Source organism: Chironomus tepperi, unplaced genomic scaffold, assembly GCF_022539635.2.
Source record: "Chironomus tepperi strain 1889 unplaced genomic scaffold, CSIRO-AGI_Ctep_v1 contig_128, whole genome shotgun sequence".
Lineage (NCBI taxonomy): Eukaryota > Metazoa > Arthropoda > Insecta > Diptera > Chironomidae > Chironomus > Chironomus tepperi.
In genome coordinates, this window is record NW_027226250.1 from 1,097,202 (window position 1) to 1,124,468 (window position 27,267).

A 27,267-nucleotide genomic window follows, 5' to 3' on the forward strand; every position below is an offset into this window, starting at 1 on the left:
TACTAAACCTTATTTTCTTAACAAATATTTTTTAGTGTAATTTATAAATATATTTTTGTATATCCTTGTTAAAGTGGGTTTTGTTCACTGTATATATTTTGTTGTATATTCTATATATTTTTTTCAAAAAGTTCATTCTGCTATTCATCATTTGTGAAACTTCAGCTTAAGTTTTTCTTTCTGTATTTCTGTTCTTTCAAGCTTTTTTCCTTTTCCTTTTGTGGAAAGCGCACATTGAAGCAGATTTTTGTTGCTGCAATATCGCAATATATGAGAGATTAAATGAGATCCTTTCTCTCATTATTTTATCCGCTGTTTTTTGTTCTATATCCATAATAGCGTAAAATCTTTTAATTAAAAAAAAAAGAAACCTTATATAATCACAAATTGTGGCAGATATAGATGTATGAGATGAATTCACTTGCGCTCTAAAAATGAAAAATAAAGAATAACTACATGCCATTCCTCCATCGTCATTGTATCTCATGATGAACAAAAAAAAAGGGGAGCATGATGTTAAAGTTAATTAAAAAATACTTCTTGTCTGTATGTTCGCATTCTAATGATTGCTTGACAGTAAGATAATTGAATTACTTACGTAAAAAAATATTTTCTATCTTTGTCTCTGTCAATTCCATCTATCGTAGTTCTTTATATAATAATAAATGATAAGACTGAGAAAATTAATTAAAAAAAAGTAAATGTGTGATGAAAACTGAATATTTTGCAAAATAACTCAAAAGCAGTTCAATGTCTTATGATGTAACTCAAGTAAGGGGTTTTCAGAAGGCTCAATATCGACGAGTTTTTAAGACGTAGACCGAGACTATAAGAGACTTCGAAGGCTCTGTTTTGACGACTATTTAAGACATAGACAGAGACTGTAAGGGAGTTCTTCGAAGTCTCGGTCTGAACATGGTGGGAAGTATTGATTTCGGTATCCAGAATCCTTATTCACTCCTACACACTTTGTCAACAATGTTTCATCAAAATTACTTGGCATTTACCCCGGGGCGTTAAAGAAAGTTTTTGAATATTTTAACATGATTCTTGTTTTCGACAAAGAATGTTATTGACCCCAAAAACCCTTTCTGACTACACCCTTGAGATTCTTATCGGTTAAATCCGAGACTAGGCTGTCGTGACTTTGGCATGATGCGGGATTCAAACCGAATTTAGCACGAAGTCAGAGTCACGATGGTCTAGCGAAGGATTTTTGATAGATTAATCAATTTGTGTTATTCTGGTCAGGGTTCTTATTGATTCCAAAACTTCTCGGGATTGGTCGAAACTTCGGAGAATTTCCATGTGATCTCTATCTCTGTCCCAGTCTTGATTTCCAAAATTTGTCAAAAATCCTACTTATTACTCATCAAGAGAGCATCCGTAGACGATTTCATACATCGTATGGAAAGATACCCACTAGGTCTTACTCACTATAGACACCTCCTATCCCGTATATTTAAAAGTGAATCATCTGCCTAAAGTAAATGACAATTAAATTCATTCTCAAGATACTGGAAACTTTGTATGACTCTAGTTCAATATGCCAGTCATTTCAATAGAATCAAAAGAATTTCTTGAATAAATGAGAGCTCTACTAAAATAATTTCTTTTAATTGAATTGTCTATGTCAAAGTTCAGTTTAATATAGAGCGGCAATGCTTCTTTCATGTGTGCTTGAGATACAGATACAAAAGACATATAACTCAAGAGATAAGAAATATAAATTTGAAAAAGGATTTGCCTCTTGTTGCATTATCAAAGGATGGGGGAAGCAAGCGGAAGTGCATTCATCGTACAAAAACTCATTTCCCCCATTGTACATCCTTAGCAAGTAGCTGTATCATATAAAAAAACGGAAATAAATTCTATGTAATTTAAAATATACATTAGCATAAAGGCCTAATTCGCATGTGTTCCATATTTTCTATTTAAACATCCTCATATGCATCGAACATAAAACACACACATAATATAGTTTCAGGAAAAAGGTTCGACTGCCTTCGAAATTCTGATTTATTATACCAAAATAAAAAGTTATACATTACATGTAAAAGTTTCAGACGAGCATCGAGTATAGAGTATGGCAGGCAGAAATTAAGAGTCGAGAAAAAAATTTAAATTTTAAATTTTGTGCAAAAATTCAGATTATGACCCAATTCGCAATTGGGGAATGCCCTTTTCTCGTATGATTATACTCAAGTGTTCAAGTTGTTCTGTGTAATTTACATACACATTCAGGCTTTTTTGAAAATTTAATCGAGTTCTTTCCTGCATTCAGCTTCATCCTTCATTGTGGAATTTTCATTTTATCCAATTCATTTCCATTACTTTTTGCCTGCTATCTACATGCTTTTAAAAGAGAGAAAATAAAAATAACAATATGGGGTCGTTCACTTATTAGGTAACACAAGAAATTGACTTTTCATCCCCTACCTCCCCCTCTCTGTAACAAAATCCGTTTGGAAATGATTGTTTGAAACAAAATCTGGACCATCTCCTCTTTCTTTCTCCTAACCTCTAAGAGCGTTACGTAATAAGTAAACGACCCCCTATACGAAAATATCGAACTGAAAATACCAAGTGGCTTATCTATTTTTACGGTAGTTTTATGCACGACACACAAAAAAAAGCAAAATTTCCATTAAGCTCACAATAGGGTGGCATTTTGAGTGCTTTATTGTAGTTCAGTTCTACTTGCCATTCTCTTCTTGAATCACATTTGATTTTATTACCTCCTGCTTTTCTTATACGAAAAAGCTTATGAAGCAGGAAGAACTCACGAGTTTTATTGTAGAATTTTTCGACATGTTTAAAAATAAAATATCACGAATCGTAAGCATATTAAGAACATTTTACAAGCGTCCTTTTATTTGATATCAATGACTTGATGTTACACACCCAAAAAATTAACTTAAAGGTTTCTACTTACTTCATTGAAGGTTAAAGCATTTTGAGATTATGATCATGATTTGTAGTAATTACAAATTAGCCCCTGAGTGACGCAAATAAAGAAGGCACTGCTTAAACTCTTTTATTAAAACTTAATGGAAGTCTCCCTCCTCTCCAGGTGGATGTCATATGACAACCATTTTGATGTCTCATGAAGACGGTTTCCGTTCCTAACAGACAATGACTCAATCACTTAAATGAGCGTTCCAGCTTCTCATCAGCAGTGCTGTTCCAGATGCTGAGCGATCAGCATATTTTCGTAATTGATACTGGAACATTGGAGTCATTGTCCTGAACCTTAGAACTTACTTATTAGAAAAGTAATCCGGTTAGTTCTGGTAACCAAAGCCTGAGCAATCGTTAATTGAAATCTTGCTACCCTGCTTCCTCTGATGCTTAATGGACTCTCATTCTAGTACTGTAATATTCATAATTTATTCTAGTTGAATAATCATAAAAAATTTCTTAGAGACAGGCTAGATCAGCTAAATTCAACAAATGCCTGTGTCTAAATATATCTCAGAATAAACCATAAAATCAGCCCTGCATACCATGCCATAGTATAATACCTACATTAGAAAAAAAATATCATTTCACATAAAAGTTTCTAATACTGATAAAAGCTATAATCATCCAGCATCATTTGAACGTTCCATTAGCGGAATACATAATTGATGTATTTATGTACTTGTAAAAAAAGATCTATGTATATATACAGTAAGTGACATTTACATCAAAATCGTCCTATTACGAGAAAATTGCTACTTTAGAAACTGTACAGCATAAAGCAACTGGAGTGTGTAAATTTTTTTGTAAATTACCTCTCAAAAAATGCTCACTTCCATTTATTTTTTTAAATGAACTTTTATTCAGAAAAATAATGTCAAAAATTATGTTGTGAATAAGAGAAAAATCCCCTGATGAATCATATAGACTCATTCCGAAAATTTATTGTTAAAAATAATCTTCATTTCAATTTTCTCTTCGTTACATTCACTCCCTATTATTACCCAACATTCACTGCCATCACGATACAAAAGACTCATTCCAGTGCATTGCCATTTATGTGTTTGTAATGCTTATATATCCATACATATACACACAGCACTTCTCCATCATGCCCGGGTTCAAAATTCTAGAAATGTTTTTCCATCAGAAGTTGGGGGATGGGGTGGTGGTTTGGTCTGAAAGTTGAAGATTACCGATTGTATAACAATGGAATGAAGAGTAAAAAAGAGAGAAGCTGACGGCAATGATGGTGGACGTAAGCTTCATCATACTTCCATTCCAGTCTCAATTCATTCTTTGTCTCAATGTTATGACGATGACGTTAAATTTAGTTCTGCGCATGTACAATATTTTTAATTCCTTTTAATAATACATCAACATTGTGCATTCTTCACCCAAAAAAGACTCATACCTAATTTTTACGTTACATCGCTTCCATTCACATTGGAATGTGACACAGCTCCTTTTTTCCCAATTTAAAATCGTCCACTGGAAGTGTTCAATGGAAGTAAATGGGATGAATGAGGCAAATCATACAACAACACAAAAAATGATGGCAGCAGCATAAAGCATGATTGTATATTCTGTAAAAATGTTTATGTAACCATTCACAATTGATGGGGAAGATGGTGGACATAATGAAATGATGAACAAAAAAAAAGGAGAAGATGAGATGAAGTGAATTTATATGCGAGGATATCGAGGGTGGATATTATGCAATGGCATATCATTCATTTAATGAACCTCTCTGGGATTTATTTGATAACAATGTATATAAAGTAAATATCGCTCTTTAATTTAAAAAAATTCCAGCCAATGAATATTTTATTCAACACTAATTGGAATTGAAGCTTTTATTACCCAATTGTAGATATTTATTCGGAAATTGAATGAAGGATAAAGGATCTGCAGCAGTCAATTATTATTCAATTTTTAAGTTCATTCACACAAAGCTTTTACAATTTGCTAATAACTTATGGACACAGAAAAGTTGATTGAAGGTTGTTCACTGGGGAGATATCCAGCAACAAATTAAGCAGAGAGACCAAAAAATGCTTTTTGAAAATTAAAGTCAATGACTTTAAAAATATGAGATTTTTGACTTTAAGTCAGTCACATATTAGACCAAACATTCTCCACATCTATTAATTTTCAATGTTTAATACAGTCGTGGATCGCATACGACATGCGGTTCTTTGCATTTTCATAATAAATTGGCGGCACACTAGTGAACTGGGGCATATAGGTTGCTCATCACTGGTTCAAGAACGCTTTGTCCGATTCACTTATTAAGTTACAGAATAACGATTAGATTAGTAAACAATTAAGCATTTTCAATGATTATGTACGAAGCATCGAAAAAGCGACAATGGTCTAGTTGGTGAGGAACTTGGGCAATCGACTCAAAGGTCCCAGGTTCGATCCCAGGAGCAGTCTAGTTGAATATGGGTGCTTTTTCGCTGTTTTATTCACACACAACTAGATTTGTGTATTCTCGCGACACAAATTGTTGCTAGGTACGTTGCATAGATGTTGCATGGTCCATGCAACATGTTGGAAAAAGCAATACGAAAGCCTCATTAAAAATCTACCAAATATTCTCAAATCCAACTTTTACATGCAAAAATTCACTACAAATTTTCGACTGATGCTCATTTAAATGAGATCATCTCCCTCCGCACACTAATTGCCTTATTTGTAAATTCCACTGTTTAAATCTTTCTTTGTATTGTAAAATATTTATTTTGTTATTCATTGAGGAAAAATTTTAGATTGGAACACGTGATTATCGAAGTTTATTTTTCAATTCTCCATTTGTGTATACAAAAAAAAAGTAAGAAGAATATGAAAAAAATGCGAATTCATCAGCATCTGTACTGCTTTTATTTCATTTTAAATGATTAAATATTTTTTCTTTTGTTCATTTGCATTGTTTGCATTAGGATTTTGGAATAGTAGGACATCTAGATATACGATCAAAGTTATACATTAAATTATAATTGAGAATGTTTTTTCAACTCAATTACTGAAAATGCATGCCTTTAAATTCATTCATTAATATCTCATAATGCACAAAAGTCATAAACCTTAGTTCAAGTAAAGCTGCCAGTTTCAATGATTTTTAAAACTCCCTCTTTATATGCTATTATAGACAATAAATGAGCTCTATGATCGATTTGTCTGGTTTGAATTAATTGAACGTTTAATTCAAGTTTCATGCATATGCACGGCATGTCTATACGGAGACATTGTCTAGGGTACAGCAAAAGCTATCATTATATAGCTAGGCACCTTTCTAGAGATATGAATCCAACGAAACAGTATCTTTTGTCGCGAAACAGTAGATTTTTATCAAGCTTGTAGCGAAACAGTAGTGTGTCGCTAATCTTGTCGCAAAATAGTGTCTCTAACCTTATCGCGAAACAGTAGCGTGTAGCTAACTCTGTAGCGACAAAGCGTAGTGTTGCCAAGCTTGTAGCGAAACAGTTGCGTGTCGCTAATGCTGTCACAAAACAGTAATGTGTCGCTTGACGTCATTCTTGATTAACCAATACAGAAAAATGCGTTTCGGTAATTACTTCCAAAAGCACTTCTACTTACTGTAAATTCCACGTGAAATAACAAAAAAAGAAATATATTTTCGCATGTTGCATTATACTGCTGCGTCGTATGGCGCAATATCTCATTAAACAACCTAAGCAATATATGTTTGCGCCTTGAGTATTTCTAGATCATAGGTAAATGAATTGTACGAAGGTAAACGGCATTTCATGAGTGAGTCTAAATCAAAATAAAATGAAAATTAGATAACATGCCAGGGCTGATGATGTATGTTTCTTTTCTCAAAGCTTACTCACATGTAACACGCGTTTGTTGTCTTACGAAAGTTTAAGTTTATATTTAGTACCTAGTTTGACGATGAAAAATCAACAATTGATATAGATTTTGAAAGACATCATGTACAAAGAAAGTAAATAGCATATGAGTGAAGATATAATACTCAATTGATGTACAAGTACCGCTTTTTTATATATTTATTCAACTCCATGAACGATAAATCTACGTGAATTACATGCGCGGAAAGATGTTGGATGATGAATCTAAAAAAGATCTCAAATAAAGGTGCCATAATTTATGTAAACAATTACTACTCAACTTTAACAATTTTCATTGAAAAAGAAACGAAACACATTTTATGGCCATAAAAATATCTGTTTCTGTTGTGCAATTCTCTTTATTTATATATTCTCTTGAATTGAGTTGGTGCAACAAGCTTAGAGTAATGTACTTTATTTCATGTACATAATATGTTTATTTTTGTTGTACATATGAAGCTAGTCAATGAATTTAGTAAGATTATTGATGATTTTTTTTTTCCTACCAAAACTCATAAATCATCTCAAGAATGTTTCATTTCCATGCTCTTTGTGTTTTTATGGAGTTATTGATTGGTAATCAAGAACATTCTAACTCTTTCAAGGCAACCTCAACATATATAACATGAATAAAAATTGGGGTTTGAGGTCATTCATAAAAAGACGTCCATAGTTAAACGAGTGTGTCACTAAGTTAGTCATGACACACTAGAATATGACAAACCTTGTCGCTAATCTTATTGCGAGACGGTTGTGTCTTTCAAAGCTTGTCATATCACATGAGTGTTTCGTTAAAGTTGTTATACAACAGTAATGTGTCGCTAACTTTGTCACGTCACTGTAGTGTGGGCAATTTGGTCCCAACACAGTTTTATGTTACTAAGTTTCTCATGACATAGTGTTGTGTCGCTAAACTAGTTGTAAAACAGTAGTGTGCCGCAAACTTTATACCCTATACCTTGTCACGACACAGTAGTGTGTCACAAACCTTGATATGACGAAGTAGTGTATTGCGAACCTTGTCACGACACAGTTGTGTGTTGCCAAGTCGTTGCGATACAGTAATGTGTTGTCAAGATTGTCGCGACACAGCAGTGTCACACACAAAAGTGTGTTGCCAAACTTTTCGTAAAACATTATTGTGTTTCAAACCTTGTCATGACACAGTTGTGTGTGGACATACTTGTCGCGAAGCAGTTGTGTGTCACAGAGTTTACTTTGAGTTACTCAAACTATTCCATCTTTATCAGAAATTTGTAATAGAAGATATATCCATTTATTTGACATCTGTCATTTTTGATCGATCTAGATTCAAATTTCTCCAATTTCTTCCTTATCTAGTCACATTGATCAAAGTTATTAAGATGCTTATGCATAGATAATTTCACCCAATTTCCAATATCTCACTATAACTACATTAATTTTAATGCTCTTCGGGCGCCATTTGAAACATTGTTATTTTTTCTCTTTATATATGTGTATGCATGTATGTACAAAAAAGCAGCAGCAACATGAAAGCACAAGAAACCCAGAGAGCTATTTTCGGGGCAATGAACTTTTGTAACATAAAAATAAGCAACAGCAAAAAAACGGCAAAAAAGAATTGAATTGAATTTTTTTTTCAGTTTTTTTGTTTTGAAGACACAGTTTTCTCATTAAGCATACAAATGTATTTGAATTTGGTAGCTAATGCTGAGTAAATATTTAGCAAAAAAAATTACTTTTTCTAGTCAAATAATGAATAAAAATTATGCTAAAATAAGGCATTTAAGAATCCCATGCAGAGATAATTTGAGCATATATAGGTTATTCTGGATACGAGAAAAATCGAGAAATTTAATGCAGCATATTTACTTGAAATCATAAATTGTAGTATGATAAAGGAAAATTCCAGTTCAATGGAATGCCTTGTTTTTCAGTAATTTGTTGTGCATATTTTTTTGCCTTCATTCACGTAGCTTTCAGCGCTTAAATTTAATTTTTTTGTATTGTGCAATAAAGTTATCGCTTGAAAATTCAATTACATTCAAACTGCTTTAGTGCTAATCATACGCCAGTTAGCGGTAAATTGTGTATCATTTTTTTCTTCTCTTTTTCTTTCTATAAACTGCTAGGTTTTTCCCTCCAATCATTGGCTTACCGTTTGTTTTACTTCTCCATAAAGTGTGAGAAGATTCGAGAAGATACAGTATATAAAAATTGAATATTCCACCTGAATTATGCATTATGATATGGAGATGATTATGATTATAATCGTATCTATATAAAGTATATAGTATTAATTAGGTGCATTCTTAAATGATGTCAAGAATTAGATGAGGAGCTATGACTAACACTCTGTGGTTGTACTCGTCTTTCATGAAGAGACTGAGTTTCTCAAGCTTTTCAGCAGTCGACACACTAACATTCATGTCTAAGTGATTTTGACCGTATTTTTGAGACAGACCCGAGAAGGTGTACGACTGAGACTCTGAGATAATACTTGATTTTACTGACTTCTGCTGAATGGGACTTAAAGCCAGAGCTGTTGATCTGGAACATTAATCCTCATTTTTCTGTACCATGTGTCTTTCGAGAAAGTTAGACAAATATCTAAAAATTTGTGACACATTAGTGCAGTGTGGTCTAAACTATGTGTCGTGTCACGCAGGTGTGTCGTAAAACAGGGCATCTTTGAACATAGCTTGAGAAGCACTGCAAGGGTCATTTTAGGTGTGGGCATATTCGACGTCACTTATGAAAGACCATTTTTGTATCAGATTCAATTTACGTACAGGTGCCTACAGACAAGAATTACTATTAATTATTAGATGGCTTATATGATCTTATTTCTCAAGATGTGCTTATTCTCAGTCTTAATTTTATTCATAATGAGCCAATGGATATTCAATCCAGCAAAGAATTTATGTATATAAGTTAATACTAACAAATTAAAACTGCGCATCAATCATCAACCTGCATTAATTTATATTAAACTTAACTTTATTTTTCTATTATCTACCACAACTTAGCTCAATAAATCTCAGCTGTGCAAAACTGGTTGTGTATGCGAATGAACAAAAAAAAAGAAGAAGAAGTAAAAAGTTGTGAGCTCTTTTCATTAAAGTTCATTCAGCGCGCGAAATCGATACAATGATATATTAGAGTACATTAAAACTTGCAATCCGGTTTAGTGTGTATGAGAAAAAAAGAATATGGCGCAGATACTGCAATATGAATCAGTTTGTTGTTCTGTGTGAGTGAGAGAGAGAGAAAGAGGCAAAAACCAAAAAGTAAACTTTCATAATGATGATACATTTTGCGGACAATCGTGTTTTCTATTAGTTTAAACTTTTGACCTACATTTCATTGTAAACATCTACTGCTTTATTGCCATTCTACACTATTCCTCACTCTTTCCCTATCCCGTTTATGGAACAAAAAATAAGATAACCTTTTTTGAGATTGTCGGGCGAGCTGCTGGCTATGTATATGTCACTGAAAAGTGAAATACCTAATTCAAAAAATTATGTAGAACGTCATGAAATGGAATCATAAAAATTTATACTTTTAAAAGAGCATTCAATGAGAAATTCGATTGAACTTTAAATCTGTAATGAATAATGTGAGAAAAGAAGTTTCGTGTTTTTAAGTTCGAGACCCTCAACTGTAAACAAATAAGGCAGTGTTGCTCAAACTATTTACTGCGACACATCTGTGTGACATTGTTTTTGATACACAACTCTAAAGATACACTGCATGTGTGGTTTAGTCGAACGACACAAAAAATTATTCATGACAGCCATGTGACAAAGTGAACTAAATCGGTATGTGGCAAAGTCCTTTGTGGACATGGACGTGATTTCATGTTACAAAATAAAAGTTGAGAAGCTCTGAAATCACCAACCCAATAGAAGGGGAATCATAAAAATTTATCGATTCAATAAAAATTACATAACGCAAATTAAATAAGCTTTTCATTCCAATTTCTAAGTTATTGGTGAGCAACCTGTGTATCGCAACATTATAGTGTGCCACCAACCGTATCCCATGTGTGGTTTACCCTTAAAGTGAACCACAAAAAGCAAAATGTTGACCACCACTGGTTTAAACTTTCCATGAGCATAAATCTGGTTTGATCAAAAAACCGAGACCGTAACTTATGAACACCCCCAAAAAATATTCCATACAGTCATATGCTTCTGCAAACTTTTTTGTTTTGATGCGAGAAAAACATTCGTATGCCTTCATGATGATATATTATTTCCTTTTCTAATTGCTAACCGGTTTAATGTCCCACATTGACTTTGACTTTTAGTAAAAAAAATATAATAGTCTAGTATTGGATATCAAGTTTTTAATCAACATTTGATTAATAGTCATCGTCATGGATTTATTTTTAATACTATATGGGTATATATACCTTCTTATTAATAACATTTTAAAATTAAAATGCAATATGTCAATTCCGGCCGAGCCTCTATATAGCATTTAAATGTTAACGAAGCACTTGTCACAGATACTTTTTGTGTAAAGGCAAAATAAGATTGATGGCGAATGACAGAAGTTAAAGACCTGTTCAATCTGCTGTTAACTGTCTTGTCTCCCATATCTGCTCAATATCCATTGATTTAATCGAATCCAAACGAGGTGCATGATTTATGATGCAATTTTATATTACCAGTTTTGCTTAAAATCAATTCAGTTCAACTCGCATTTCATAGAGTCGTGTTGAATTCTCTTAGCATCTGTCACTTATTCTGTTAATCTACTTTTAATGTAAAATGATATTGACTTGCTGTAATTCTACTGATCATTTTAATGTTATGAAAATTATATATTCTGGATGAATTAATAAATAAAAAAAAATGCTTCGAGTGTCACTATAATGGATATGAACAAGTATAATTTTTTGTGTTATATAATAGTTACTGTAATTATCTTTTCCTCACTCACTCACTCACTCCTTATTATTTTATTAAAAAAAGTTTACGTTCTTTATACTCTCTTATTTTGTATCTACCTTAATGTTTATATATTTTTTTATGTATATTTATATCTAAATATATGAAAATTTATGTTGTTTCATACTTTATTTTTTTGTGTTGTATAGATGGAATTTTATAAGTGGTCACGAGATGTCATTTGATTTGCAAATAAATCCAAATGACATTTCATTATACATTAAAATATATTTATCTATAAAATAGACAATCCATATAATAATAATCATGTAATGTATAGAACAAGCATTTGTAGTTATAAACAGTGATGAAAGAATGCATTTGGGTTGATCAAAATGAAACAAATAAGCCTGCAATCAACATTTATAAATTATTCATCCATAGCTACATAAGAATTCCCTATCACACATCATTATCTCAGTTATGGTTACCAGAGGTTTCAATCTTAGCATCTAGAAATTCTATTCTATCGTTTTTTGCCTCAGAAATTAATGAATTAATTTTAACGTACTAAAAATATTCAAATTTTAACGGTTTTTTGAAGTTCAAATAAATTGAACTTTGTTTTTTTACTGAACGTTCCGTATATTTTTGTGATCGAGTTAACAAATTTTCAAGAAAATTGCAAGAAAGTCTTAAATTTAATTCAGTTTTGTTAGGTAAATTAAGCTGAAGTTATATAATTAAGGTAACTCACTACATCTTACTCCTAATTAGCTTATTTTCGAGCATAAAAAAAACTTTATTTCAACAAAACACTATCATTTTCCATAAAAGTCCAGTACAGAATAAAGTGTGTCAATAATTTTAAATTTGATCCAGATCTAGTTTAGTAGGAAGTTATTGCTCATTTTCAATAATGTCACAAAGTTCGGTTTACATGATTAAGAGTATTATGATACAAAATTCTCCTTTTCTAGATGCTTCGTCATCTATTAACACAAACTGTAATTAGATCAATATTGAAAGTTATTTCTGTTATCAATGACTCAAATTCCAGGTCTAAAACTGTTACTCTAAAATATCAAATATGATTAGAAACCTCTGGTTGACTAAAAATATATTATCAAGTTCAGATGCTGAGATAATGATAAGCAATATGTAGTTCATATGTCATCAAAATATACCTTAATGGTTGAAATCATGTCTACCTCTACATCTATCTTTATCTATCTCTCTGTTCCTCTACTCTCACTACTCATTTTATTTTATTTGTTATTGTTTTTCCGTTTATTTTTGTCTTTTTCTTTTCAACAAATTTTTTCTTCCCGCAATTACTTCATTGCAGATATGGCAGAGTGCAAAGTGTTAAAATTATCACATCATCGGGCCCAGTACCACCAATTACATCAACCACAGAGTCGCAAACTGGTGAACACAAACTGGTCGTATCGTCTTCCACACATCATCATCACCACTCATCGAACATTGGAAAATGTCATCAGACAAATAGCAACAATAATATTAATAGTAATTGTAGTAATAATAGTAACGCATCACAACCCACCGTTGGATCAAATTCACTACACAACAACCCATTGGAACAATCAAATGGAACAATTGGCGGTATCACTAGTTGTAGTATTCTTAGTAATGTCTCTAGTAGTAATCAATCATCATATAATGGAATGCCAGCCATTGGCATATGTGCGACAGTTGCATTTATGGATATCAAGTCAGCATCGAAAGCTCACCTCGCCGAGCATAAATTCGATGATCGTATTCTAACAACAGAATATTATGAACCAACAGCAATGCAACAACATAGTACGACAACAATGGGTGAGGGTGGTAGTAGCATAGTTATTAATAATAAGATGAACGATAATACTGGTGATATGAAACAAGAGACAACAGCAACAAATCCACATGGACGGTATACATCAACATCAAGTCATGGGTTAGTATTGTTATGGATCTCTTCATCTCATTTTCACAAATCAATTTTAATTTATGAGCAAGTTTGATTGATATAAAAAAAAGAACACGAAAAAGTTTATTGAAGTCGACATCTGATATGAAGAAGTGCAAGAAGAATCTTAGTTAATAATTAAGTTTTTTTGTTTTCTTATAGACTTTTGTTATTGATAGTGAATTGAAATGACGACAAATTCTTTCAATCCACTTTCAAATTTTAGTAGAATTTTTATTATTTAAATGTAGTTTTTTTTACACTTGTAGTAGTTATCATGAATTTTTTAATAGTTTTGCATGATGAGGTTGGGCGAATTGTTTTTATTATTCTAATGTTAATGTTCCTCATTTTAATTTGACATACCTAATCATGTTGAATCTAATGAGAGGAAATAATTGGAATTTGATGAAAATGTGATATTTTTTTAATCACTTTTTTTATCATTTTTAATGACTGCTTTAATCACCCACTTTTTGTGTGCTTTTATCTGTGATTATGATTTTTTTTTAATTGTAATAGTAATTACTGTTTCTATGGTTATTAGACGGCTTGTACTCATTATGCAACTCTATTATTATTACTTTAATTTAATATTTTATTATTGTAGAATGTTAAAATTTTAATTAAAATCTAATTTCATTAAAATGGATTCAATCATATCCCCCCTTAATTCGTATAGTTCCGTTAGCTTTACAACGGTTTATGTTTAGGATCAATTAGAATATTTCTTTAGTTTTGTCACTAACAGGGTTAGACAAATGATCGTCCATTTTAGTGAACTTAGATTCAATTTAATTTTAATCATTATCATAGAATGAATAAGTTTCAGTTGTTGAAATGTCGTGTGTAGAAAAATTTCTATTCAAAAGCTTATTTTGATCACTTCCTTTTTGCATTACGCGTAGAAATGAAAGATCCAGTTCCAGGCCGGCCTGGAATTAGAGTTTTTGGCATTTACCGCGTGGATATCCTTTAATTTTTTAAAAAAATCTGAAAGAAGTTTCTACACTCGTCATAATTAAAAATATTTTTATACTTAGATTTAAACTATGAGATTTATACTTTTATGTCATTTAAATTTAATTATTGTTGATTAAATGATAGTTGAATGATAAGTGCAAAAATGGTGATAAATAAATTTTTTATTATTTCTGTTGCAAACTTTGTTTTAATACATAAAAAAGAAGAAATTAGACACATTTAGAATGAAAAATCATTATATTTTAATCTCTTAAGTTGATTAAAAATTGATTGCCTGAAACTTTTGTGAATGGACAGTCAAATAACAAATTTTAATTTGGTTAAGAAAAAGAAATATTTGAAAATTCTGAAGAAGGTTGCATTAATTGTAGCGGTAATTTGATTTTATTGCATCCTTTTTTAGTTATAATAATTTTAAATACAACATTTATTGTTTACAAACAAAAAGGGAAGACAACTACGATTGTTTTTTGAAAAAACTTTTTCGGTGTAGTTTCTTTCCCTGTGATAAACAAAACATTAAGTTTCTAAATTTTAATAAACAATATTTGTTGTGTTTTTAATCAATTTCGTATGCAATTTTTTCTTCAAAATGGGAATTTCTATCCTAAATTTTTAAAAATTTTCTTCTATTATCTCAAGTAATCATTCAAACATGTTTAAAATTTCATAAGACATTCAAGATTGAATTAAATTAAGCATACAATGTCTTATTAAATTTTAAACAGATGAAAGAAGTTTCTCTCTTTCTCTTTTATTTACCTTATTTTTTTTTTAAATTCTCATTATAATTTAGTAGGATTTTCTAATTTTACTTTGATAGGACAAAAAGTTTCACATGAAAAATTAAATTTTTTGTCTCTTAATTCTCTTTTTGCCTCTTTTTTTTCTTCGACAAGACAAAAGAAAAGTAAAAAACATCTCTGAGCATTATAGACTAATGTCATTCATTTAGAGTGACAACAGAGAAACACAGAATCTCAAAATAGCAAAGAAATAATTTACAAAACAAAAAAAAAAATTAACAACAATAATAAAGAAATGAGCTTTTATGTAAATATTTTCGAAATTTTATCTTACAATTGCAGATCATCAGACGACCATTCGCCCGGTTACGAGAGGACAAATTTTTATGATCGTGTGAGTACAAGTCAAAGCGGAAATCGTAATACTGAAACGTCGACAACTGATTTTATTCGACGTAATAGTTATCATTCAAATGATATTAGAGGCCGGCAGCGAGATCGTCACTTTAGAAATAGTCCTTATTCATTAATCGTAGATAGGTAAGTCAATTTAAGCGTCATTTTATAGTTATAGCATTAAGCTAATATAATTAATTCCTTTTTAGATCAAATCAAATTAGTCATCATAGATTGACGTCAAATACATGGTACGAGACGTCTCCATCATCGTCGAGCTCACGTAGCCATTATAGTCAAACAAATTTAAGTAACTCCAATAATACAGTTTTTCAACAACCCGATTCATCATACGATCGTCATAGTGATTTAAGTGATCATCAGACATCATCACCTAGTGCGGTTACGACTTCAAATAGCAATATAAATAATTTAAAGGACTCCAAAATCCTGTCGACGCAAACGCAAGCACTTATAACAAACACTGAATCGCCGTACAAATCAAAATTGTTGGTAAATAATCATCATCATCACCATAAGTCAATAAAATCGAGATCGGGTAGTGAATCACCAATTAGTAATCGATCATCAAGGTCGCATTCTAGAAGCCCAAGTAGTTGTAGTTCAACGCATAGTAGTAGCCCAACATCATCTCGAGATTCTAATTCAAGTCCAATTTCAATATCGGCAAATACTGGTGATTTAATTACTCACAATACACCGTCCGCTCATCATCATTCACATCATCGGCATCTTAAAACTAGTTCGAGTAAGTCATTATCCGGTAGTTCACACCATAGTCAACGTCATCGGAGAAACCTTCAAGCATCATTATCAAACGTTCCATTACAAAATTCTATCGACAAACCTGCAAGCAGTACATCTTCATTATCGTCTTCTGGAAGCCTAAGTGGATCAAATTCACTTGGATTTTACTCGGAAGACAATAGGCCATTAGCAATTTGTGTAAGAAACCTGCCTCTTCGATCATCCGATACGTCACTAAAGGATGGCTTATTTCATGAGTACAAAAAGCATGGCAAAGTGACGTGGGTGAAGGTTGTCGGACAAAATCACGATCGATACGCTTTAGTGTGCTTCAAGAAACCAGAAGATGTCGATAAAGCATTAGAAGTATCTCAAGATAAATTATTTTTTGGCTGTAAAATTGAAGTTCAACCGTACCAAGGCTATGACGTGGACGATAACGAATTTCGTCCATATGAAGCCGAATTAGATGAATATCAGCCAAAATCTACCCGCACACTGTTTATTGGTAATTTAGAAAAGGACATTACCGTTGCAGAATTAAGAAAACATTTTGAGTGTTTTGGTGAAATATTAGAAATTGATATAAAGAAACAGGGCTCATCACCATACGCATTTTGTCAATACGCCGACATTGTTTCCGTTGTTAAAGCTGTACGTAAAATGGATGGTGAACATTTGGGCTCGACAAGAATAAAACTAGGCTTTGGAAAATCAATGCCCACTACATGTGTGTGGTTTGATGGTATTGCCGATAGTGTGACTGATCATTATCTAAGTCAACAGTGTTCTAGATACGGAACTGTACAAAAAGTAACTATTGATAGAGAGAGGCGAATGGCATTAGTGACATTTGATCAAATACAGTCAGCGCAACAAGCAGTTAAAGAAATGCGTGGTATACCAATGCGTGGTCGTAAATTACAGGTTGACTTCGCATCACGAGAGTGTATCGATGCATTTTATGCGCGACTAGAAAAACATGGAACTGCAACAAATAGTTCTAATTACGAAATGTCTTCTACTCCGGGAACTAATTGTAATAATCGTTATTTAACAAATTTAAGTCGATCGAGGGCGAGTAGTTTTAGTCGGCCTGGTAATCCAATGAGTGGTACCGCTTCACCAACTAGTACCCCAAGTGCCGGTTCGACACCGAGACACTTATCAGCGGGGAGTGTGCCGAGAAAATTTCGATATGCTACTGGATCGCCTGAATTTTACGATTCAACTGAATATTTAGATACCTATGGAAATTATGATCATGATCGGGGAGTCGATTCAGATCATATGACTACAAATGATGGTGAAGCAACTTCGCTATCTCGTAGAAGATGTGATAAAAGTCCAGGTAAATAAAACTTTATGGCTATTAAAAAATACACATTTACTAATCATTTTCATTTATACAGTTGAAAGGCCAAGAGGAGAATCAGAAGGACCTGGAGTTGTTTCATCTGTAATGCGACGACGATGTGATAGAAGTCCAGGTTCGTTTTAATTTTTAATTTATTAATTTTTTTACCTAACTAATATCAACTCAATATTTTAGGTGAAATGAGAATTTTAGAAAGTCAGAGGCACAAAATTCTCGATCAATTGGAAAAATGTCCGTCCAGTGGCGATGAAGCCGAAAGTCCAAAAAAGCGTGCAAAATATAGTCAAGAAGTTGAGGATCAACATCATCATCACAATAATCACCATGATTCAAGTACAACAAATTGTAATGGAAAAGTCCTTGATCATCGGGAGCACTCCTCATATAATTCCACTTATAATCACCACCGTTATTATCATAATGAATTAGCTCATCGAAAGACTGTTGAAATTAGACGATTATCAGATTGTAATATAAAACATACAGCGAGTGTTCCAGGAGGTGCAATGACTAGTACTTTTACAAAAACAAGTCGACGACCGTCCACAGATAGTTTATCAAGATATTCAAATACACAAGTTGAAAACTATCAGCTACATAAAAGAAGAAAAACGTCGGCAGGAGCAAGTACATCTAGTTCATCTTCATCAATGACAGCAAATGAGATGGAGATAAAAAGTCGAATACATCCCATTCAATCCTTTGAAACATCAGGTGGTGAGAGTGAGCATGGCTCAAGACCTGATACACCGCTCTTTGATGAGAAACCAGACAATGCTCCAACAGATCCTCGACAAAACAGACCGAGAATTTCAAGAGAACCACTTAACCTACCGCTTCCGAAATTCGCCCAAGGATTTCATCAACAACTACGACAAACTAACCAGCTACTACCATCATCGCATGCAATAATGAATGTAGAAAAATATGAAAATTGTACATTAACGTCTGCATTTGCCCACCATTCTAGTCTTACACATAAATCTATTAGTCCATCACCTCAACATCATCCGGAGAGATCGCGTTCAAATTCAATAATGCCACCAATATCGAGCGGAAGTTCGATATCTGAAACACTTCTCACAAGTCCCCGCCCTCCATCACTTACATCGAATTCAAGTGATTCAGAACAGGAACTTAGTACGATAGGTGTTGGTGGATTAAGTACATCTCCATCACTAGAGGAACGGCTAAAGAAATTATCAGAAGATTACGATAGTTGGAGTAGTAATGGACGATCGTCATCATCATCGCATTATATGAATAATTTAAAGCATTCAGTACCAGAAATTCCAATACCAGAAACACCAGAGCTACTAAAGAATGTCTTGAAAAATTCAATGTTTGATGAAGATATGAAACGACTGGAAAACATCAATACCCAAGCACCTACATCGACAAGTATTAATGTAAAGAACAATTTCGGATCATTTAATTCGAATCATTTGAGTCTTACTGGAACACAGTCGCCTCTTATGAGTATGAGTCCAATATGTTCAATTTCAACAGTATCAGCAGCAGTCATGCATTCCGAGTCGTTATTAAGTGGATCAACATTAGGAAAATTGCATATGCCAGTTCAACAACCAGTAATTACAACAGTGATTCAACATCGTTTAGGATCATCAAGTACTGGATCTCCAATGAATAGTCCAAATGCAGCTTCACCTTACAACAGTCCGAATCCATCATCGGCTTCTTCAATATCATCGCTTAAAGGCCTTCAATATCCTTTTCCATCACATACAACAACCACGACGTGTAATACAGTTGTATCAAATAATTCATCAACAAACAGCATCGTTTCGACATGCTCAACATCGACTACAGTATCATCAGTAACGTCAATTATTCCATCAACATCAACAGTATCAACAACTGCTGCAGTAAGCTCACAACAGAAACCAAAGACATGCACATTGAGCAAGAGTGTTTCACTGCAGGAATCACCATCTGCCACAACAGGAACTAATAATAATCATAGTAATAATAATTTTAATGCTAGTTTTAATAAAAGTAGTACAAATAATCTTAATAATAATAGTTCTAACGATAATCCTACGACATCGAAACAGTTAGTGAAAAGTATATCACTTCCAAGTTGTGGTAGTTCTGCAGTTGAAACTGAAAATATTAATAATGATGAGAAGAAAGTTGATGTTCATGAAACAGGACATAAAAATCCTAATGATGATATTAAGAAAGAACATGAAATTGTAGAAAAGAGAAATCATGTAAAGGATCGTCGAAAGAATAGTGAACATGATGAGATACATGCTGTTAAAGATGATGTAAAAGAGCATTTGAAGAAAGAAAAAGAAATATGTAAAAAGGAGAAAGAAGGCAAAAAGAGTCGTGAGAAAGAATTTGTTGAAGAGAAAAAGATAAAATCAGAAGCAGCGGTACTTAAAACTATATCAAAGAAGACCAAAGCTGATGATAGCTGTTCTGAAGACAAGAAAGAAGAAATCTTTGAACGGGCGCCATCACCAGCACTATTACAAAGAAAATCAAGACGTGCAAGTACGGACGATATGTCAGGAGTTGATTCATCTGTTGAAACATTAAATCATATGGATAACAATAAGTCGCAAGACAAAAAAGATGGTAAGCACCATGAGGCAAATAGAAACAACTCAAAACATCATCATCATGTGCACAAAGAGAGAAAGAACTCGATAAAGGACAAACTTCATAATAACGATGAGGAGTTACATGCAAAGACAGCAAAACAAAATGATTTAAATTCCTCAAAAGATTCTATATTTGATGAGCTGAAGAGAAATACAAAAGATAATATAATTAAAACAAATGATAAGGTGCATAAAAATAAGAAGCATCATCATCATCATAGAGATAACGGTAATAAAGATAAAGAAAATCAAACACACCAAGTTCATCATTATAATGATATCTCAAGTGCAATAATAACGGATGATGTAATAAATCGATCAAGTGAAGATGATAGTATATCGTTAAAGCATAATCATAATGGAAAGAAACAAGATTTTTCTGAGCATGAACATGAAATAACAGCTAATCATAAAAAGCATGATGATCACCATACGAAATCATCTGAAGAGAATCATAGCAAGAAAAAGTATCCAAGAAGGAATCTTAATATTAGTATTAGCACTGACGATACAGAAGATTCTGATGGTAACAACAAGAAAACATCATTCTTTGACATACTTGATGATGGTCCAAATATTTCCATGTATGATAAAGTGAAAGCTCGTTCTTGTAAAAATCTTAAAAAGCAGGAAGAAGAAAAGAAGATCAAGGACAAGTTTACAGCACTTAAACAATCTAGAGCTAAACGTGAAAAGAAACGATTAAATACATCCGAAGATGATAGCGATAGTGATATGCATGATACAAACAGCAATGACATGTTCTTAAGTAAATTCAAAAAGTCTCATCTTAGTGCAACTGATGATGAAATGAGAGAATCAGACGATGAAGTGATCATGAAGAAAATTCACAAGAGTCGCAATCAGTTCAGCAACATTTGTGACGATGAAAGTTCCGAAAGTGGTATTAATATCCACGATGGACTTAGAAAGAAGACCAAATTTAATCGTAAAATATCTCGAATTGTTATAGATTCATCGGAAGACGAAATGCCAGCAATGAATAATTCCATTGAAATTAAGGAAGAACCAAATGATAGTTTTGATGAATTAAAGAAGCAAGATGAAGACATTTCAGATATGTCCAAGAATTACAATAAGCACAGTTCCAAAAAGCGTCATCACGATAAAGTCAATAAGGATGATAAGGCTAACAAGAAATCTAAGAAAATTTCTAAGGAACATCATAGAAAATCAACATCTTCAACTGACAGTATGCAAAAGAGAGAAGACGACATTTTCGGTTCCGTTTCTGAAGAAGATCATCCAATATCATCAATCGTTAAACCTGAAATTAAGAATGATTTACAAGTTGTTCTTACAGACATCAAGAAGGAAAAGATTGATGAATTAATTGGATCTGATACGCTTGAAGTTCTTACACCAAAAGAACGACAACGCGATGAATCCAAGAAACGTAAAGAGAAACGTGAACGAAGACGTGAAAGAGAGAAACAGCGAATAATTAAGGAAGAAGAAAATAGCGTTGATCTAGATGAGGCTGGACGGGCATTAGAAGCTCAACTAATGAGCGATTCGGACCATAAAATTAATAACAACGAAATAACTAAAGAGCTTAAATCAGAAGATGTGTTTCACTTCACAGATGATGATATCAAACATCATGATTCAAGTAAAAAGAAAAAGAAGAAGAAACGCACGAAAGAGGAGAGGAAACATCACCATAATCATCATCATTATGATAATATAAAACAAGAACCAATTGATACTAATATGGAGTCAGTAAGTCCATTCAACAACAATAATAATACTAAAATGAAGCTCGATGTTGTCTGTGAAGATGTTATAAAGCCTTCAGTACCGTCACTAATAATTGATGAAATTAGTAATGTTGAAACAAAACCACAACCTCAACCACAACTTTTATCACCTGTCTCGCAATTAAAGAAGGAATCAAAACCAAAACCTGAAATGTCAATTCCTGGCTTTGGTGGTGTTCCAATCGATGAAACAGTTCATGAAAAGGCTGTTATGTCAATTGCAGCTGAGCTGGAAAAGAATCCAATTGTAATTAAGGAAGAAGTTCCAACTATACCTTCTGAAGCAACAACATCCGTTCACGAGAAAAAGTTATCAAAAACAGAGAGTGAAAAGCCTGAAGAGAAATCACGTGTAATTATCTCACAAGAGGAAACTGAAGATGCTGTTGCAGCCTTGTTGGGAGAAAGTTTCAGTATGACACATGAAGATTATAATGATCCATATGACGTCCCGATTGTTAGTGCTGAAGATGACATTCCAGAGAGCATTGAAGATCTTGCAATAATTCCACCAGAAGAAGATGAGGAAATGAAGAAGGCCATCATGAGCCTGAATTCAGAAATTGAGCGAAAAACAGATACGCCACAATCAGAACATGATCTTCAAATCGATACTGACACAGAAGATCCAGTGGAAGAAGAGAATTCAAGCAATCCTCAATTGTCATTCGATGAACCACCTAAGACTCCTGATGTAGAAGTAGCACCAACGGAGAAAGAGAAATTAGACATTTCAGATTCTTCAGAAAAATCATTGAAGATTGATGAAGAACCACCTAAAGAAGTTCCTCAGGTGAATGAAGCACTAAAATCGATCAAAGAACCTGAAAAGGAAGTTGCACCGAAAGTAGTAGAAAAGGTGATTGAAGAAGTAAAGAAGGAAGTTAAAGTTGAAGAGAAGGTTGAAAAAGTAACAAAACCAACAACTAGTCATAGACATGAACCACCTTCAATAACTATTCCAACAGAACAACAATTATCTTTACTTAATGATAAGTCATCACCTCGAAAACATCAATCAAGTCCTACGAAAAGTCTTAATCCATTGTATAGTCCAATTACACCAGCTACTGGAAAGGATCCACAGATTAATATTTTCAGTATGAATGCAACAAGTACGCCATCGATTATTCCTCCATCAGTAAGTGCACCCAAAATTATTGGAATTCCAACTAAGCCGACTGAGAATAAGACAATATTGATTCATACTTCAAATGTGCAAACTCCACCGACTGTACAACAAAATTCTCCAAAGTCTAATAATGCTCCAAGCACACCAGTTGTAGCTCCTGTTGTTGAAAACAAGGAACCTGCTCCACAACCACCAACTATTCAAGTAATTCCCAAGTTTACTCAAGTAGTACCACCAGAAATAAAGGTGGAAGCAAAGCCTGTATTGCCAGTCATTCAGAAGCAAGTACCGCAACCAAATGCAATTCGTCAACCTCAAATTATTTATCCACCAACAACTATCAACTCTGTACATCATGTACAACCTAAGACTGTACAACCAGAAGTTCCAGTTGAGCCAAAAGATAAAGTTAATCAATGGCAACCTGAACCCAATTCAGTCATACATAAAGTTGAAGATAATAAACAGGAAGACGAAGTCTCAGTTCAACAAGAAAAAGTCGTTGAGAAACCATTGGAAAAGAAGGAAGCATTATCTGAAGCTTCCCACGAAGATGATGAAACTGAAGGAAGTTCGCTTGATAACTCGATGGAAAAGGAAAATCCAAACTTCAAGAAGAATAGAGGTGGTGGTAAGCAACGTGGTAGAAAAGGTACTGTCGCTCAATCGCCTCCACAAGTTCAACAGCCTATTCAAGAGGAAGTGCCGTCTTCACCACAAACGAGACGTGGTGGGAAGACAGCAACTGCTGCAAAACGTGGCCGAGGTGGAAAAACAACAAATACAAAGAATATTGTATTTGCGCCACAGCAGTCATTGCCCTTATCGCCTCCAGCAACCGGAACACGACAACAGAAGATTTCTGAATCTGATGTTTATGAGTTCCATGATGATTCTGGTGAAGAATTAGTGAAAACTGGAGATCAAAGACCACGATTAATTATGACTATTAAGAGTACAGCTGCAGCAACTTCTACTGTTACCCAGCCTGTCACAACTCAATCTACAATAATTCAGAGTACAAGCTCAGTAACACCAATTGTTTCGACAGTCACGACAAGTACCGTAGCTGTATCTAATATTCCTGCACCACAACCAACAGTTATTGAGCCACCTCAAGAACTTTTAGTTCCTCCATCTCCATCACAGCCACAAATTTCATCTCCAGCACATCATACAGATGAATTTGTTCAGCCTGGTAATACGAGGAAATCAAAGAGATTACTTGAGAAAGATGGACCAAGAACTTCTGTTGATGATACAATTGATGATGTTATTCGAAACTCAATGCCTGCAATTCTATCAAATATGGCTAATGCAAGAACGAACCGAGTAACAAGACAAAATCCAGTTCCACAAGTAAATGTTGTGCAAAGTAATATTGCATTAAATCCACAGCCGGTAACACAAGCACCAGTTCCTATACCTATTGAGACTAAGAAACAGACACGTACAAATAAGAAACAAAAAGACAGAAAGGCATCAGAAACATCTGAAAGTGAAACTGAAAAGAAGGATGAAAAACAAAATGTTGTACATACAACTATTCAGCAGCCTATTCCACCAATTGAAGCTGAAATCAAGCCAATACTTGCAAAAGCTCCAATTCAGCCAGAACCACCTAAAATTATTCAAATACCAACACCGATCTCTGTCACGAAGCCACATATGGAAATGCTACCACCGAAAAAAGAGGGTACAGAATTATTACAACTTATTGACCCAGTGACTGGTGAATTACAAAAGATGACGCAGAGCAAGGAAGGTCAATATGTTCCTGTGTCGGACAATAGAACGGCAATATCACAGCAACCGCCTACACAAACTGTCGTTGTTACGCAGTCTGCACCAATTATTGTCTCACAACCTGCTCCAGCTATTGTTCAGCCAGTATATCATATTGAACAGACCAAATTGCAGCACCAAAATCATATAATACAGCAACAACAACAAAATCATCCTATGCCTCAAAATCATCCAATTCAACAACAAATGCAAAATCATTCAGTTTTGCAGCAACAGCAACAAAGTCATTCAGTTTTGCAGCAACAGCAACAAAGTCATTCAGCTTTGCAGCAACAACAACAACAACAGCAGCAGCAGCAAAGTCATCCTATGCCACAAGATGATAAGAAAATTATTCCACCTACAATGTCACATAATGTTATCAAAGTATCGTCACCTGTTGTTATCGAACCTCCAAAGTCTTCAATTATAACGGAGCCATCACATGTAATAAAGCCTGTTATCACACAAAACCCACAAGCAGCAGCATGCAAACCATTAAAGAATTACATTTACAATACACAACCAATTGGAAAGCCTCCCGTTTCTGTGGTCAATACATCGATGCCAAATACACCAACTACAGTTATATCATCTCAAAATATTGTTAAAATGAATGTTCCAACAGGAAATGTTCAGCAACCGTCAACAATTTATAGTTTGGGCAATATCATTCCACCAAATGTAAGCAGTACAAAATATGTTACACAGCCACCTACGCAAATACAGCAACAACAAAAAACAATTGTTATGCAGCCGCATAGTCAGACAACAATTATTCATCCAGTTCCTCCTCATACTACTGTGTCAGGAATGTCACAGCCTCAAGCAAAACCTCAAATTATTCATCAAAAAATACCATCAACTACATCACAACCTCAAATTGTTATTCATCCACAATCCCATCAAATGCCTTTAATTACGGGTCAACAGCATGGAGCTGGAAATTTAATGATAAATATTCCAAATTCAACGAGTGGAAGTCCAAGCATTCCATCACCATCTCGTATGACAGTTAAACAAGTCATTCAACGAACGGTTACTCAAATGCCACAGCAGCAAGTTCCACCACAGAATATTCCTCCATCAGCTACAGTTGTAGTAAAGACAACACAACAGCCTGTACAACAAACGCATACAGTAATATCAAGTCAGGATGGGCCAAAGCTTTCACAGCCAGCCGCCAGAACGACTTACATTCCACCAGGAACGAAAATTGTTGATGCACCTGTTGTTGGATATAACAATCGCGAGGTAATATTTGTTGATAGTAAACATAAAATGTTTCCAAATTATCAAACAAAATATGCCGCAAATCAGCAGCCACTTCCATCTCCAACGCAATCGAAACCACCTCAACAGATTGTTCAGCAAATTCCTTCACACATTCAGCAAGGACAAATGCCACAACAATCACAGCAGTCGAAAATTATTGAAAAGATTTCAAGTCAACCTCAAGTTAGCGTGCAGCACATTTCCATGCCAATCACACACCCACAGAAAGTTTACATTACCAACTCGGGTCAAGTAATATCCAATATACCAATTTCATCACAACCACATGAAGTAGTTCCGAATGATAGACAGCAATGGGTGGCACATGAGAAAGCAGCACAGCCATTAAAACGATACGTTATGGATTATGAAGACCATCAAAGAGTTCAGCAACAACATCAATCGCAACAACAACCACAACAAATGGCACAAGCATCTCCAATTCCAAGAAAGCAGACATATGTGATTGAGACACCGAGTGGACATCCACCACAGCCAGTTCATCATGCACCAACAATTATTAATCATCAAAGTAAAACGATTATTGGTTTGAATCAGTCACCACAGATTCTAACTGGTGCCGTAGCCTCTCCACCATTAAAGGCACATATCGGCAGTCAACAACCAATCGTTACAGGTATGCTGAAAATGATTGAAAATAATTTAAGGATGTCTTCTAAATTTACGTCTGAATT

At 33.8% G+C, this 27,267-nt stretch overlaps 1 protein-coding gene across 5 annotated transcripts in view; it reads left to right on the forward strand.

The window, feature by feature from the left end:
- The window catches only part of spen (split ends), a 72,171-nt gene that overhangs the window by 41,917 nt on the left and 2,987 nt on the right, over nt 1-27,267 (forward strand). For 3 of the 5 annotated variants that reach the window (XM_070636436.1, XM_070636437.1, XM_070636438.1), the window contains 5 exons: nt 13,071-13,682; nt 15,767-15,964; nt 16,030-17,939; nt 18,001-18,078; nt 18,141-27,209. In XM_070636436.1, coding sequence (XP_070492537.1) covers nt 13,071-13,682; nt 15,767-15,964; nt 16,030-17,939; nt 18,001-18,078; nt 18,141-27,209 — 11,867 coding nt within the window. The remainder of the gene's footprint in view (nt 1-13,070; nt 13,683-15,766; nt 15,965-16,029; nt 17,940-18,000; nt 18,079-18,140; nt 27,210-27,267) is intronic. The other 2 variants (XM_070636441.1, XM_070636439.1) reach the window with 1 other exon arrangement.